The sequence below is a fragment of the Dipodomys spectabilis genome, unplaced genomic scaffold (assembly GCF_019054845.1).
Source record: "Dipodomys spectabilis isolate Male_0828 unplaced genomic scaffold, ASM1905484v1 ptg000190l, whole genome shotgun sequence".
Taxonomy (NCBI): Eukaryota; Metazoa; Chordata; class Mammalia; order Rodentia; family Heteromyidae; genus Dipodomys; species Dipodomys spectabilis.
In genome coordinates this window covers 4283429-4301113 of record NW_024870867.1, presented here as the reverse complement: position 1 = coordinate 4301113, position 17685 = coordinate 4283429, and the positions used below count along the sequence as shown (strand labels likewise).

General features: G+C 33.2%; 1 protein-coding gene across 6 annotated transcripts in view; it reads left to right on the top strand.

Moving 5' to 3' along the window:
• Positions 1 to 17685, top strand: part of Snx13 (sorting nexin 13) — a 122583-nt gene that overhangs the window by 67297 nt on the left and 37601 nt on the right. For all 6 annotated transcript variants that reach the window (XM_042695793.1, XM_042695792.1, XM_042695791.1 and 3 more), the window contains 4 exons: positions 2370 to 2474; positions 4005 to 4137; positions 10555 to 10592; positions 15692 to 15761. In XM_042695793.1, the coding sequence (XP_042551727.1) occupies positions 2370 to 2474; positions 4005 to 4137; positions 10555 to 10592; positions 15692 to 15761 (346 nt within the window). The remainder of the gene's footprint in view (positions 1 to 2369; positions 2475 to 4004; positions 4138 to 10554; positions 10593 to 15691; positions 15762 to 17685) is intronic.

Sequence of the window (17685 nt, the reverse complement as noted above, 5' to 3'; positions counted from 1 at the left end):
GCATTAAGAAGAGAAGACACCCAATTGAATAACAGGAAAGACATATTAGTAAGGAAATCATCTCATTAGGCTTAGATTAAGTACAAAATTTCTAAAGACCAAAACATAGTTTTAAGAATAACCACATATTAAATCACTATCAAGTTAAAAATAAAACAGTGTACCTTTTCTGGTGTGTGTGCCAGTCCTGGAACTTGAACACAGGACCTGGGCTCTTAAGAAATGTCTACACTGTGGCTAAATTGTTAACTCTGCCGTAAGATTGTATTTTAAAAAGAAGTACAAGAAGAATGCTCTTCTCTAATTTGAAAATACTTTTGAGAGTAGAATGGAGGAAAGAATTACAATAAATTGAATTTGAGTTAGTGTTTCTCTAAATTTGGTAGGTGATCTTTGAAGAGAACAAAAAGGATGAATTGATTGATCTAGGTTTACTTTAGTATGTTTTGAAGCCAACTTCGGTTTCATAAGTTGAAATTGTCTCATATGTTTTAAAGTTGTTTTCCCTGAGAAAGTGGCATTTATCATGTTGACATCATTAATGCCCCAAAGTGATTAAAAATGGTTATTTTAGACATGGATAGCCACTATCACGAATTGAAAATTTGGTGGACTTTTTTTTAGTGGTAGAAACTTAGAGATAGATTATTTTAAGTAGACAAAATCTCAGTTGATACCAAAATTACTTTTTGATGATATATATAACTTTATGCCACATAGGATTCAGAAAATTTAACAGTTGATTAAATTGTGCAAGAGCAAGGGTTAAAAGTCAAGGTGAATTTTACACTTGACTGTATCTTGTAGCATAATACAAAAGAAAAGTGTGTCATAAAGGTTATAAGCAGTTCACAAAGTTGTAAATGTAAAAGGAAACAAAAATATTAACATTTTATTTTCATGGAACATATAGAAAATTCATGATTTTCTAAAACTTAAATATATAATATCTTGTTTTCTATCTCCTTTCTCTCTATATATACATATATATATATATATACATTTTAAAATTGTATACTTTTGTACTTAAAGGATACAAAATAATATAACTTACATTTAAATATCCTACCACATCCTACATGGGGATGTGGTTTGCTTTCCTAGTATGCATAAGGCCCTGTATTGAATCTTTATGACCACAAAAACAAAGTGAAGAAAGATTCAGAAATATCCTGCTGTGCATACATTCAGCTTGCACAAAGTCTTATGTTTCTGTATTTTATTAATTCAAAATAGTATATCCTAAAATCTTCAGTGTCTAATAGTGGTGCCCCTCCTACTTTAACAATGCAAGGAATTGAATCCAGGTTCGTGTACATGCCAGTGAGCTACATTCCTAGCTAATAAAGAGTATTCTAAAAGTTAAAGAAGATACTTGTTACTTTTCACAAGAACATTTAATAATTCCTGTTGGTACTAACAGCCACTTTTTATTGTCACTATTTTATTTGTATAATAGGAAAGTGGAGTATACGTTAATAGATACTTTTGGGGGAAAGTTTTACTTTTTATATTAAAATTATACATATATAATTCTATATTAATTTTTTAGGAGAAAGATCATTTTCTAAGCATATGAGGGTCAGATTTTGTATTTGTGTCCTGTATTTTGAAATAAGTTGCACCTGCTGTTGCATAGGTGATTCAAATAATTATAGAGTAAATTAGTCTCTTTAATGGTCACTAAAAAGTACTCTCCCTTGATAGATAAATCAGTTTTATTCTTTGCAGTCTTTATACACATTTAGTACTAAACAATGATTTACCTCCTAATGAAATCAGGCTTTGCCTAGGTGACAGGAAAATTAGACATTGTATCAATATATCTGAAATGATTCTCTTTCTATTCCTTTACATTGATCTTAAATAACTATATGTAGTATTATCTCCATTTTACAAAATGGCCTACTTGGGGCTAGGAAGGTGGCTCAGTGGTAGAGCGCTTGCCTTGCATGCACGAGGCCTGGGTTCGATTCCTCAGCACCACATAAGCAAAAAAGAAAAAACCGGAAGTGGCGCCGTGGCTCAAGTGGTAGAGCACTAGCCTTGAGCTGAAAAGCTGAGGGACAGCGTCCAGGCCCAGAGTTCAGGCCCCACGACCGGACCAAAAAAAAACCAGAATGGCCTACTTGTAATTTGCTCAAGAAATCAAGATTTTAAATCCATGGTTTTCTACTCTTCTTTAACATAGTACATAGTGAAGAGAAAGCCATATCTGTATTCTAGCTTTCTTAAATATCCAGGTATTTATAAACCAAAGATTTTTATCTCTTAATTACTTTAGTATAATTAATTCCCCTGCTATCTATTATTAGTTTGTACTTATAAATTACAAAGGTCATTATTCTCTTGTTTTTTGTATTCCTTAGGCATCTCCAAGAGTTACTGTTGATGACTATTTAGTAGCAAAATTAGCAGACACTTTGAATCATGAAGATCCAACTCCTGAAATCTTTGATGACATTCAAAGGAAGGTATTAGATATTTTGTATTTTTTAAGAATGTGTATGTTTTTATTAATTTAACTAATGAAATAAGAGTGAATGAAGCATCATAAAAAACCAGATGTACCCTGTGGTAAGTGTACCTCTTGGTTCCAAGAAGGTGGACCAGTATTTTTCGTTTATTTCTTTAACCATTGATGAGAGAAATCCATATTTTAGCTTTCTTTGTTTTAATCTACTGAAGACACTCTGGCTTAGAACTTGATGATCTTATGTTATACTTGAAGTTATAGCCAGACAAAAAGTTCCTGAATAAGACTCCTAATAGCTCAGAAATAAGAACAAAAGTTTGTATTAAAATTTCCAAAGCCAGGTGCCAGTGGTTCATGTATATAATCCCAGCTACTCAGGAGGCTGAGAGCTTAGAATCATGGTTCATAGCCAGCCTAGATGGGAAAGTCTGTAGGAATCTCGTCTTCCAAAAAGCCTGAAGTAGAGGTATGGCTCAAGTGTTAGCTTGCTAGCCTTGAGTAAAAAAGCTAAGGGGCAGTGTCCAGGCCTTGAGTTCAAACCTCAGGATCAGCACACACACATGAAAGGAAACAATCACCAGATGAAGAGAAAGCCAATAAAATAGGAGAAAAATCTTATCTCTACCATTGATTCATTTCACACATGATAATATCTAGAATAAAGAGCTCCAGACATTAATTACCAAAAGAACAAATACCATTATTATACTGCAAATTTAATGGGTGAAGGAGGAAAGGAAGGGAGGAAGTGCATGTCATGATAGGGAAAGAAGATAGGAAAGGGTGATGTGAGGATAAATAATCTAAGTCTATTCATTATGAAAATAGCATAATGAAATATACTAAAAATGTTCAAAATAAAATGGAAGGAAGAAGGATAAGAGTAATGGAGGGAGTGAATATGAAATTGGCCTTACAAATTTATTTTAATATGAACCATGATCATTTATGTACATTTGTTTTTAAGAAAACACTACTCAGCTGGGCACCAGTGGCTTGCACCTGTAATACTAGCTGCTCAGGAGGCTGAGATCTGAGGATCACAGTTCAAAGCCAGCCCTAGCAGGGAGTCTGTTAGTCTCTTATCTCCAATAAAATACTAGAATATTGGAAGTGACACTGTGGCTCAAGAGGTAGATTACTTGCCTTGAGCTGAAGCACCCAGGCCCAGAGTTCAAGCCCCAGAACCAACTGTTAAAAATTATATATTAACCTACTATCATGTGACTTGTGTTATTGTGGGGCCCTTTCAGTGTAATAGAGTACTGGAGGAATAGAAGAAATTATTAGTTGTGACTCAAACTGATTTGTATACTACAGTATGCTTATAGTCTCAGCATCCTTATTTGAAAAAATGAAAGGTTGAATAAATGACTATGGCTTCTTCTAGCTGAGAAATCTGAAAAATTACTGGATATCTTGTAACTATGATATGTTATAGCAAAACTTTACTGAAGTCTTCGGTGGTATTTTAGTAAAAATCACCACATTTGAATTAATTATTTAATATCTTGATTATTTCAACAAGGTATATGAATTGATGCTGCGAGATGAAAGATTTTATCCTTCCTTCAGACAGAATGCACTCTATGTTCGCATGTTAGCTGAGCTGGACATGTTAAAAGATCCCAGCTTCCGAGGATCAGATGATGGAGATGGAGGTAAGATGGCACACTGTGTGTGTGTGTGTGTGTGTGTGTGTGTGTGTGTGTGTGTGTGTGTGTGTGTGTGTGTGTGTGTGTGTGTGTGTGTGTGTGTGTGTGTGTGTGTGTGTGTGTGTGTGTGTGTGTGTGTGTGTGTGTGTGTGTGTGTGTGTGTGTGTGTGTGTGTGTGTGTGTGTCCCAGCTTCCGAGGATCAGATGATGGAGATGGAGGTAAGATGGCACACTGTGTGTGTGTGTGTGTGTGTGTGTGTGTGTGTGTGTGTGTGTGTGTGTGTGTGTGTGTGTGTGTGTGTGTGTCCCAGCTTCCGAGGATCAGATGATGGAGATGGAGGTAAGATGGCACACTGTGTGTGTGTGTGTGTGTATTTACATATTCTAAACCGAAATAACAGCCTTTTAAATAAGATAGAAATGTTTTTGAAGCTCAGGTATAAATTGTATTTTTCAATGGTATTTTTCAGTTGTATTTTTCATTGCTTCCAAGGCAAGCACTTTGCCACTCAGCTACATTCCAGCCTATTAAATGGATAAATTTATAACAATGTGGTAACCATATTAAATAAAAATGTTGAAAATTCATATGTAACTGTAGATAACTAGAATTCTTGAAAAATTATGTTTTCTTGAGATCGGTAACTCCTGTGTTCTTAAGGTAATTTCTTTCTCTTTTGTTAGTAGATAATAAAGTCATATATCAATAGGTCTATTGAGAAAAGTAGTTGTGATAGTAAATAATTCAATGTACCATAAACGTAAAGGTATATAAATAATAATAGGTTTTTCCCACTCTTTTGGATTGTATTCTTTTCTAATTCTTGCACAATATGAGAGATTGTTCAGACAGAAGTGATAGTCACTTATTCAACCTTTCATTTTTCAAATAAGAATTCTAAGACTATTAGCATACCATAGTATACAAAACAAGTTTGAGTCACATTGTTTATAAAATACTTCCCACTTGCTACTTGTCATCTGTTTTGACATTCATGAACCATACATTGTTTTATGCTTCATTTTTCTCAGCTATAAGTCTGAAATTATATGATTTTTTAAAGTAAAGCATAAGTTTCAGCTTTTATTGATAGGAAGTGGTGAATTAACTAAGAATTACAATGATAATTAGAATACAAGTGTTCAGATTCTTATGCTTAATGACCATTTTACTTTTGATTCAGTGTAGAATTGTTTATTAAACTGTAATAAAGTACCTAGGGCTTGATAATCATTGTGGTATGTTCTTCCAAGTAAATAATTAAAAAGAAAGCAATTTAAAAAGTAAGAAAGACTGCAGTAATTAATAATTAATTAATTAATTAATTAATTAATTAATTAATTGTTGGTGGTAGGGCTTGAATTCTGGGCCTGGGCTCTGCCCCTGAGCTCTTCAGCTCAGGGTAGCACTCTTATCACTTGAGCCACAATGCCACTTCCTGCATTTTTCTGCGTATATGGTACTGAGGAATCGAACCCGGAGCTTCATGCATGCTAGGCTAGCACTCTACTACTAGGCCACGTTCCCAGCCCTACAGTAATTTTTTGAGAGAATACTTTAACAATGGCCGCTTACTTATGAACAGATTGTATAAACAAAACCATATGAGGACAAAGGTATAAATCTGTTAGGTTTCAGTCATTTCTTTACAATTTTTTTTTCTGCTATAGAGTTTTCTAGCCTTTCGTCTCTTTTGGCTGTTGCTTCACTATACTAGTAAGACTTTTTAAAAATAATTACAAATTACAGTTACACATTTTACATTAGAATTTTAAGAATGATTTTTGATCTGATAGCTAAGTGTCTTTAAAAAGGCAAGGTTTCTCCTAGCTTATTTGTTGAAACTGACAATTTATTAGCTAGCTTTCATTGTATAATTAAGGGAGTTGTTTTTTTAAAAATTATTTTTTTGGTGTTACTGGGGTTTAAACTCGAAGTCTTACACTTGTTAGGCAGGCATTCATCCGCTCGAATCACACCTTCAGTCTTGTTTTGCTTTTCTTATTTTACTGATAGAATTTAGCATGTTTTTGGGGGGCAAACTATGGACTGAGTTTCTTCTACTTCTACTTTCTTCATAAGTAGCATTACGGTAATACACCACCACAGAGTGCTTGTTGGTTCTGATGGGGTATTGCTGTTTTTCCTGAGCAGTACTTGAATTACTGTCTTACAGATCTCTGCATTCTGAGTAGTTGTGATTACAGATGTGGTTCAGTATACTCAGTCTTTTTTTACTTTTTCTATTTTGACTGTACTGTATTACAATTTGATCTCAGCTTCATGCTCACTTCGCTTGTTTATTTTGCTGACACTCTTGCTTACTTGAGTGGCACCAAATAATCCATGTCTCCAACCCAGTTTTTATTGGTTATTTTGGAGATGGACTCTCCTGGACATTTCTGCCTGGGTTGACTTTGAATCACAATCCTCTACATTCAGCCTGCTGGATAGCCATGATTACAGGATTAAATTCCTGGCTAAGTAGTGAAATTTTGTGTTCTTCTATTTTGTAGTGTACCTACATTTTCTGTATTTGTTGCAAAGTTTTTTTTTTAAAGAGCTGCTATGAAATAAGAAATAGGCAATAATAACTCCATATCAGCTAACCATCCTAATAAGATGCTTGTGATTTTTTTCATAGCCTAAGATGTAAAGGTTAGATTTTTTATATAAATTTTTTATTCAAAAAATGTCTTAGTAATTATGAAGATTTCTTGTGTGACTAAGAATAAAAGCAGATAGAGATATAAAGTGACTAATGTGAGACTTTCTCAATAAATTGGGATTTAAAATAATAGCAGTAACATAATTATTATCTAAATCTAGTCTTTCAATGTGGTTTTTAGTTTCCATTTATAACTTCTTAACCAGTCTTCTTATCCCCCCATTCTTTTTGATGGCATTTGGGTTTGAACTCAGAACCTTGTACTTGCTAGGCAGGCAAGCAACATTCTCAGCCTTTTTGCTCAGTTTTTGAATAAGATTTCACTTTTTATTGGATATTTTTACAATGCATTTTAATACATTTTTTCCTCCATCTTTTTTCTTCCTGTTTTTTTTCTTGCTTAGTAAATAAATGCTCCTTAAGCAGAGTAGATAAATACATCTAGTTGGCTTACTAATGCATGCCTTCTCTTTTTTCTTTTCTGTCTTCCTTCTGTATTTTTATTCATGATTACTTTCTTTAGGTAGAACAGCATCCACTGTAGGTATGCATCTCTAATCAATCCAAAAATCAGAAGTCCAAAATGCTCCTTCCATTCATTGTCTGAAAGTTTTTGGATGTCATGACTTCAAAAATTTTGAATTTTGATATATTTTAATTTCAGAGTTTTTTGATTAGGAATGTAGATATTAACTTCTTTATTAAAATAAGATCTTGTCTTTAAAAAATTTAAGTTATGCTGTCCTTTTAAGATTTTAATCTCAATGAAATTTATGTCAACATGTTCAGCAATATTTTTATGTTATGTCATAATTTGGAGAGGGTGATATTAGAGTTTGAACTCAGGGTTTCAAGTTGGCTAGGTAGTTGCTGTGTGCTGAGCTATACCTCTAACTTTTTTTGCAGTCATTACTTTTGAGATAAGTATTTCATGTTTTTTGTTTAGGCTGGTGCCTGGACTACAGGTAGATCACTACCTATTTTAGGCTTCTCTTCATAATTCAGATGACAGGTACACATTGTTAAACTTAGTTTTTGTTTTTTTTTTCATTGAATTGGAATCTTCTAACTGCTCTGAAACTTCCAATTTCTATTCAGCCATTTAGCTGGGATGATCACTGCATGTTGCACAGCATCTGGTTGAGAAAGGGGTCTTGCATGTATGCCTTAGCCTGAAATCTCCATCGTCCCAACCTCAGCCTTTCAAGTAGCTAGGATTACTGACATGAGCAGCTGGACCCCATGTGTTCTAATATTTGTACACATTTATTAAATTTTTTATTAAATGTGGACTCAAACGCTTTTAGAGTATATATCTTGAAGTGGTTGTTGTTTGTCTAGTACATTGACTATATTTTAGTTGTTCCAAATTAAAAAAGAGTGATTTAGAAGACAAATTCTATAGTTCTGTTGTGGGAAAACTGAAGAGGTTGGCATATCAAAGACAAAAACAGAAGGTATATGATTAAATGAGGAAAATAGTTAAGATTTGTTTATTTTGATTGTCCTTCCTGTAAATTAAGGCACAATGCCCTATTTGGCCTTTGTGACCACATGTCTGAAGAACTAAGAAGTATTCTTGGGCACTGAAGTTCTAGGGAGGAAGCACTATCAGCTGCCTCCTTGTAGAAGTAATGCAGCATTAACTTTTAAAACTCATTTAACAAACTCAAAAACCCTCAAAGAAACAGCAACCCAATTAATAAGTATGTTAAAGACTTAGAGACTTTTCAGAAGAAGTAAGAGTAGCCACTAGACACATGAAGAAATGTTCAACATCGAAACAATATTGAGATTCCACTTCATCCCAGTTAGAATGGCCATTATCAAGAAAATGGCCATTATCAAGAAATCTAACAATAATAGATGCTGGCAAGAATGTGGCCAAAAGGGAACCCTATTACACTGTTGGTAGGAATGTAAACTTGTTCAGCCACTCTGAAAAGCAATATGGTTGTTCCTCAAAATACTAAACATAGAGCTTTGCTATGACCCAGTAATTTCACTCCTGGGCATTTATCCACATTTAACCACAAACAAAGCCACACTAAAGCTACCAGGACAACCATGTTCATTGAAGCATTGTTTACTAGAACTAAGATATGAAATCAACCCAGATGTCCCTTATTGGACAAATGAATCAAGAAATATGGTATATCTACATAATGAGATTCTATGCTTCCATCTGAAAGAATGATATTGTACCATTTTTAAGGAAATGAAATGACTTAGAAAAAAATGTATTAAGCGAAGTAAGCCACACACAAAGAAACATAGGTGGCATGGTTTCCCTCACTTTGGTAATAGGCACAATGTGCCTATATATTTACTAGTAAACACACTGGATGGTAAAAGACAAAATATACTGGGTCATGATAAATTATACAGGTCTCTTAGATGGTCACACAGTGACACTAAAAGAGAATATCACAAAGGTTCAATAGCTATGTGCTTATGATCATATAAAATAACATTTATTGAGAAACTACAAGAAAGGAAACAAAAGATTTTTCTTTTTTTCTGTGTTGCTGTATTTGTTTTCTTTACCTTTGTCTTGTTTGTAACTTTATCTGTTTTGGGGAGCATAAGCAGGACTGCACAGAAAGGATGGGACAGAGATTGAACAAATGTAGCAGTGATACTCATGAGATACTATGTAGAAATGAACTATACAACTTGTAGGTGGGGATGGGAGGGAAAAACTGGGTGAGAATGAGGGAAGGAGTTTATACTGTTCAAAAAGAAATGTAAGCTGGGTGCCAGTGGCTCATGCTTATAATCCTAGCTACTCAGGAGGCTGAGGTCTGAGGATCGTGGTTCAAAGCCAGCCCAGGCAGGAAAGTCTGAAACTCTTATTTCTAATTAGCCACCAGAAAACTGGAAGTGGTGCTGTGACTTAAGTGGTAGAACACTTGCCTTGAGCTGACGAGTGCAGGGATAGCACTCAGGCCTAGAGTTCAAGCCCCACAACGGACAAAAAAAAATGAAATGTACTTTTTACCTGACCTATGTAACTGTAACCCCTCTGTATATAATCTTTACAATAGCAATACACAAATAAATCTTTTGAAAAAGTAAAAAAAAAACAAATTTACAAATAATTTCTTAAAAGCTAGAAAATATATACTACTTTTGAACTACATATGAATGTTGCTTTACCACTGGTTTGTGTTTTATACAGAGAAACCTTTATTACTAACTTAATTTGCTTAGATATGAAATAAACTGAGTAAAAAGATTACTGCTTGACATTTTGTACCTTATTCTCTAATATTTATTTTAAAATTCATATCTTTTCACTTAATCCAATACTTTTGAACCAAATCTACTACAAGAGTAAATTGACTGGATAGATACCGTCAGTCCATTTGTAGCTCACACTAATGATTAATTTTAATTTGTAATGTTTCTTAAATCGGTGAGATAGAAGCAACAAAAGTAATCTGACATTTCCTAATTTGTATTATGTTCACGTGGTCAGTCAATAGGAATAAGATAATATTAAATATACATATTTTATATTAAATATAATATTTACTTGGTTTTTGCTAGCTGTCAAGTACATTTATATTCACTAAAATGCTTGTTTATCTTAATAATTTGGAATTTATGAGATTAGGGGTTGGGGAATATATCACTCCTTTGCTTCTTTTATGTCTTGGTTTATGTGATTTGTATTTTTGAACCTTACTAAAAAAAGTAACTGTTTCACAATTTTTTTTGCTACATTCTAAGTTTAATTTTTTCCTTACAGAATCTTTTAATGGCTCTCCTACCGGAAGCATAAATTTGGTAAGTAGAATTTTTAACAATTTAATTATTAAAATACTTGGAAATAAAGGCTAAACTTCTCCATACTGAAATAAATGATATTTTAGAAGCCTATAAATTTTCTTTCAGTCTAGTACTGTATAGTTTTTAAGGAAATCTTAAGTTCATACATAAGGCATCTGTGAATTAGAAGTTAGAAAAAGTATTTTTATTTCAATAAGTAGAATTAGGTCACACCTTTATAATTGCCTGTTTATTTTCTAAAGATATTTATTTCATTATTTTTGGTTTGTATTTAGGATGTTTTAAACGTTGTAATGAATTTTTTAATTTTATTTAGGAAAGTATAAAACTGGTTGAGATGATTAAAAATGTCTAGATATTTCTTAAAGTGTTCAGTAAAATAAATTTTAAGTCATTCTAATTTTTTTTTTTTTTTGCCAGTCCTAGGGTTTGAATTCAGGACCTGCTCTGGGCTTAGTACCTGATAGTCTTTGTGCTCAAGGCTAGCCCTCTGCCACTTGAGCCACAGTGCCACTTCTGGCATTTTTGAGTAGTTTATTGGAGATAAGAGTCTCACAGGGACTTTTTTTCTCTGGCTGACTTAGAACCATGATCCTCAGGACTCAGACTCCAGAGGAGCTATGGGTATAAGCCACAGGCATCCAGCTTCTAAAAATTTCTTTTTAACTCATAGAATGTTTTATACCAGCAGTATTTTATGATTAAAGGTTTAAGAATGACAGGTTTTTAACATATAAACTGCCATTGGATTTTCAGGGTGAATTGTGAGATAATGCCTGTGGCAGTGCTTTTATATATTTCAGATTCAGCTATACCATAGTATATTTTAATAATGTTTTTCAGTATTTTATCAGGTTTTTAGTCCAGAGTGTGGCTAAATAGGGTAGGTGAGGGGGAAATGTGGACAATTGTTTGTTTTTACTGTCCTTTTACCTGCATCGGCTTTCTTTTAAATGTTTTGAAATAGCCATATGGTTTTAGATGTCTTTTCTAACAATGTCGATTATACTATTACTCTTATTTCTGGAATAGTTTTAGTGAAAAGTAGTATTAAACACATTTTATTATTATGAAAAAAGGATAGTCTTTACCAAAACATAAACCAAATCATCAGTAAAGGTATTTCAGTTACTTTGTAACTTTTTAAATGCTTTCCTAAATTATTTGACATCTTTACTCTTTTCTTACATTCTAAACTGTTTAACAGAAATTAGCCCTAGAGTTAGAATATGAGGTTATCTTTCAGTAATATTTGCAATAATATCCTTATGTAAAGTTTCCAAATGATGTGAAACTTTTCTTTGGTTTGAAATGTTCTATCATTCATGAGCATAATGTTTGTACAAGTGTTTAAACACTAGTTAAAAACTTTATGTCTGGAATAAATGCTTTCTCACACATAGTAATATAAACCCAGCTGTCTATGAATCATAGTCTTATTTAAGGTCAATGATTTGTGCTACTTTGCTGTTCTCAAAAATGTGCCAAATGAACATACTTAAATAGAATCTTCAGAATCTTTCAAAAGTATGTATACAAGTATAACTGCATTTTTTAAGTAATCTTAAATTACAAACTAAGGATAATTTATTCCACTATACTAAGCAAAGAAAGTATTCAATATCTAAAGTACAATTGAGATTGCCAGGTAAATTATTTTCTAAATTTCCATTGTTGTCCTTGGATTTGTATTTACTGAGACATCATTCATAGAAAATATGTACTTTTCAGCTGAGTATAGTAGTATATGCGTATAGTTCCAGTTATTTTGGAGGCTGTGGCCAGTGAGTCACTTGAGCCTGCGAGTTATAGGTAAGCTTGGACAATGTAGGAAGACTATATCATAGCAAAGCAAAAATTTTAATTTTTTTTCAGGTTCTGCTTAGCATAATGTTTCAGTTTTTTTTCTTGCTTGAAGCTTAAATCAGGGATTAAGCTGTAAATTTTTTGTTGTTTCAGGACAAATTAATGAATTTATTTTGAAATCAGAAGTTTCTTTTACTAATCAGTACTTATGTTCCTAAATGAAATGTAGTTCTGTGGTTAACATTATTTTACCATTTATAATTTGTTAGTCAACTCACTATTTTTTTGTGCATTATTACTATAAATAATTTTTAAGAGACTTTCATCAGATTTTTCATTATTTTTAAAGTATTAAGGAAGATATTTAATCTCAAAGTCCTTAACAACAAGATTGTAATAGTAGGAGAGACTACATGCTTAAAGTCATAAGTACATTTGCTTTTTAAAATGCTATTTTTATTATTTTTATTTTAGCATTTTTACTATTATTGCCTTTTATTTTTTTAGTTGCTAGTTCTGGAGCTTGAACTCAGGGTGTGGGCTCTGTCCTTGAGCTTTTTTGCTGAAGATAGCACCCTACCACTTGAGCTACAGCTCTGCTGCTGGCTTTTTGGTTGTTAATTGGAGATTCTCACAGACTTCTCTGCCTAGGCTAGCTTCAAACCTTATAGCACATAAACTGCCATTGGCTTTTCAGGGAGAAAGAGACTGAATCCCGAAATCTTAGCCTCCCTGAGTAGCTAGGATTACAGATGAGCCACAAGTGCTCAGTAATGCTTTATTTTTTTAAATAGTTTTCTGTTCTGGCTTATAGTTGAAAGATGCAAAAGTAGATAATTAATAGATAAGGGTATTGGTAAGCCATACTACTTCCTTTGAGGCTTCTTTTTTTCTTCCTCTGAGGCTTCTTGTGTTTTTCATTAAAAAAAAATTAAAGGATTGCTACTATGTATGTTTTCATAAAATGATGAAATTTTTTTTCCAGGAAAACAATTTATTTCTAAAAGCAAAAACCTTGAAAAATTTAACAGGTTGTGCTGTTTCTATTAAAGTACTTTATTATGGACCACATAAATATTAAAAAATTAAGTACATTTCCTTTTCAATATATTTTATTTAATATTTTTACAGACAATGTAGAGCAAGTATTTTTTTTTTGGGGGGGGGGTCCAGTCATGGGGCCTGGGGGCTGTCCCTCAGCTCTTCAGCTCAAGGCTAGCACTCTACCACTTGAGCCACATCGCCACTTCCGGCTTATTTTTTTCCTGCTTATGTGGTGCTGAGGAATCGAACCCAGGGCCTCCTGCATGCAAGGCAAGCACTCTACCACTGAGCCACCTTCCCAGCCCTAGAGCAAGTATTAACACCACTTTGTCATTGGGAAAAATGAGATACAAGAAGAAGTGGGTTTTTTTTTTAATGTCTCTCAAAGTATCAGTAGTAGAACCTGTAGTAAGTCCATATAATGATTCCACCACTTGAATTGGCCAAGATGTCTATATGGAATGATCATAATTTGCTTCAGTTACTTTAGTTTAAATAGCTTTATATCATTTATTATAAAGATGGCTACATTAAGTCTACATTTAAGTCACTCTTGTCTTATTAATTTGTTAGACAACTCATTCAGATCTTACAGTTTTTAAAATATGGCATATGCCTAAATTATATAATACTGGTATGTTAGAGGTCCCCAAACTACTCCAGGTTCAGTAATTTGCTCAAAAGGCTCACAGAACTCAGACCCATGACTAGCATTTATTATCATGAAAGAATATCGCGCAAAATCAACAAGGAAAAAGGCATACAGAGAAAAGGCTAGAAAACTAGGCACAGGCTTCAAAAAGTCCTAGGGACATCACACAAATGTGCTTAATTCCTCAATGTGTTATAACAACATGATGTGTTGCCTCCCAGAACAAAACTCATTGGAGTGCATAGGTTTTATTGGAAGAAGATGAGATTGTACCTGTTGTTTCTATTATATCTCAAACTCTAGACCCAGAAGTAATCCAAGCATTGAGCATTAACCATCTTGTTTTAACAGTGTTAGGTACAGTAAGCCAGTCATCAGTTAGAGAATAGTTGGAGCTTTTCTTAAACCAGATGCTATCCAAAGGACAACCTTATAAGCAGTTTCTTCCACGAAGAGCAGTTTGACTGCATATTGACACTGCCCAGTGTGCCTTTACTTATATGATTATGTTTTCTTCTTTGCATGTGAGCATAGCAAAGTGTTTAGTTAAATTCATTTAATTTGTTTCAAGCAGTGATAGGCTTTGTTTGTGGAATTACTTTAGCTTATTTTTTGGTCCTGGTACTGGGTCTTAAACTCAAGGCCTTTTCATCCATTACTGACCACTATATCACTTGATATACATTCAGTCTTTGCTGTTTAAATGGAGAAGATTTTCAAATATTTATTTGTCCAAATTAGGTTTGATTTCAGCCTCCTACGTGGTAGTTAGGATAGACATGAACCATTGGCACCTGGCATGTGAAATTATTTTAGAAAATTATAATTAAGATGATACTTTGAACAATAATTCTATCAACAAAAATTTCAGTGTATGGATTCACTTCATTTAGTAAATAATAATAAATAATGATAACTAATACTGGCTATAATAGGCAGTTTTTAACAAAATATTTTGCATATTATACTTTACATATGTTATATGATCCATATAACCATGATAAAAATACTATAAAATTTATAGCAAGCAATTAAATTAACTGGGAACACTCTAAGTAAACAAAATGCCAAGTTACAGAGCACAAAGATTATTGTATATTTTGACAGTTTAAAAAACTTAAATTATTAGTAATATGGCTACTTATTTTTGTTCTGCTTTTTATTTTTTCTTCCATCTATTGAATATAATTAAAAAGTAGAAATTTAGCAGCATATGGATGATGACTAAAAGGTAATCTGATAAATTATCTTGATTCCTAAATTATTTTGGATTTTAATTTGTTTCAAGTTTCAGTTTTTGAGACAAGATCTTACTGTTTAGTTCAGGCTGGCCTTGCACTTGAGAGCCGCCTGACTCAGCCTTCTCACATTCCTGAGTGCTAGGATTATAAGTATATACTACTATACCTAATTGGTCTCTAAAACTTGGCTTTTCTCTGTTTTTAATATAAATGTAGAGGTCTTACCTGTGGGAAAATGGAAATACTAAACTGTTTATACTTAGAGTATGAATAAATGTATATTTGATAGAGAATTCTTTGACTATTTTCCTAAAAATTTTTAAAAATTGTTATCCTGATATTTTTTTCTTCAGTCTTTAGATGACCTTTCAAATGTATCTTCTGATGACTCAGTACAACTTCATGCTTACATTTCAGACACTGGTAAGAGACTTTGTAGTTGGTAGTCTTAAGTGTGAGGTTAAAGCTGTTGATTATTCATCTCTTAAGTTATCGTTCACAATCAATTTGTTTAAATTCATACTTTTAAGTTAGATATTTTATTTGATAACATAGTCTTTATTAAATTCTATTTGTGTGTTGGTTTTTTTTTGCTTATTTTTTACTTGTTCATTTGAGTATTTTCTTCCCTATGATTGCCATGATTTAACATTTATAACACTTATATCCTAATTATTTTGTTATCCTAAGTAAACTCCGAAGCCAGAGTTTTTCTTTCTGTATTTGAATCTAGTTGACAATTACTCTTTTGGGGAGAGCTATCAGGTAATATTTACTTTCTAGAGTTAGACTAGGTAATTAGAGTGAAAACAAAGCCACTGAGTGTATGCATTTGCTGTTCACAAAATGCTTGATTAGGGTTAGAGACTTTTAGGGCTTTATAGTCTACCAGCATATAGAACAGTTAGCATACCAGAAAACTATTACCAATCTCCGTCATTACCACTGAGTTTAATGAGTATTAAATGATGACAATTTTTTAACCTGGCCTCTTAATTATTCCTTTAAATACAGAAGCATGTTTATCATATACATACTGAAGTGAAAATATACTGAAGTATATACCTCCATTCAATTTCATGCTTACTTTTTTTTTTAACCATATCTTTTTTTTTTTAATTGTGAAAATACCTACAGAGGGGTTACAATTACATGGGCAAGGTAATGAGTACATTTCTTGTCAAGCATTGTTGCCTCCTCCTTTGTTTCCCCTTGATATAAACAAATATTATAGTATAAGTGTGGTTTTAAAACTCCTAATTTTTATTTTTTTAAGATTTTTTTATTTGATTGTTTTTGTTTTTTCCTTCTTACTAGAAACATTCCCTTTCCTATCAGATTTCTAGTATAATCTTTTATATGTAGTTGGTACATAGACTACTTTACTCTATAAAAGATCTTTGGATTACAATAGTACCAATAAGTCTTTTTCTTTCTTTATGTAAATTTTTAAAGTTATTTTCAAACTCTCTATATTCTGTTGGTTTTCTTCTGGTTACAAAAGTCTTTGATAAGGTTCAAATGTTTACTATTCTGTCTTTTTATTTCCTGGATTTTTTTTAATGCTGGTCCTAGGGCATTAACTCAGGACCTGGACCTGGGTGCTGTTTCTGAGATTTTATTTTACTTTATTATTTTTATTAATATGTATTTATTTATGCTTAAGGCTAGTACTCTACAATTGAGACACAGCTCTACTTCTGGCGTTTTGGTGATGAATTGAAAATGGGTGTCTCATGGATTTTCCTTCCTTGGCTAAAGTCAAGCTTCAATTCTCAGATCTCAGCCACCTGAATAGTTAGTAGTATAGGTGTGAGCCACCAGCACCCTGCATTTCCTGGAGATTTTAAACTTGTCTAGAGGAAAATTTTTAGGTCTCTGCTTCTAATGTTAATATTTTTTTGAATCACCCCAGAAGCCACATTTTGGAATATGAGTATTGGAGTCTTTATTATACATTTAGCAGGTTGTAAAGAGGTCCGGTCTGGCTGGCTCCATATTGGTCACATGGTGGATGGCAGGGTCTGGCATCTTGTCTTCATGCAGGGGGGAAGAAAACCCCTCTGCCCATCATCTGCCTCCCACATGATGGGCGTACCCGTATCCCTGCAGGCAGGGGTGGCCACTTGGCTGATAGGTTACTGAATCTTTCAGTCCAGTGCCTAGGACTGGCAATTTCCTGAGAATCTGCTCCCTGTCCGATCAACATCGAAACCAGGACACCATGCCACGTGTGTCTCTGTGATTGTGTCCTGTCTCCTGGCTCATTTCCAGTCATCATGGTGTCCAAATTCAGGTCTCCATTGGAGCTTGTTGGTATTGTTTTTGTTATTTCTTTCCTTTTTGC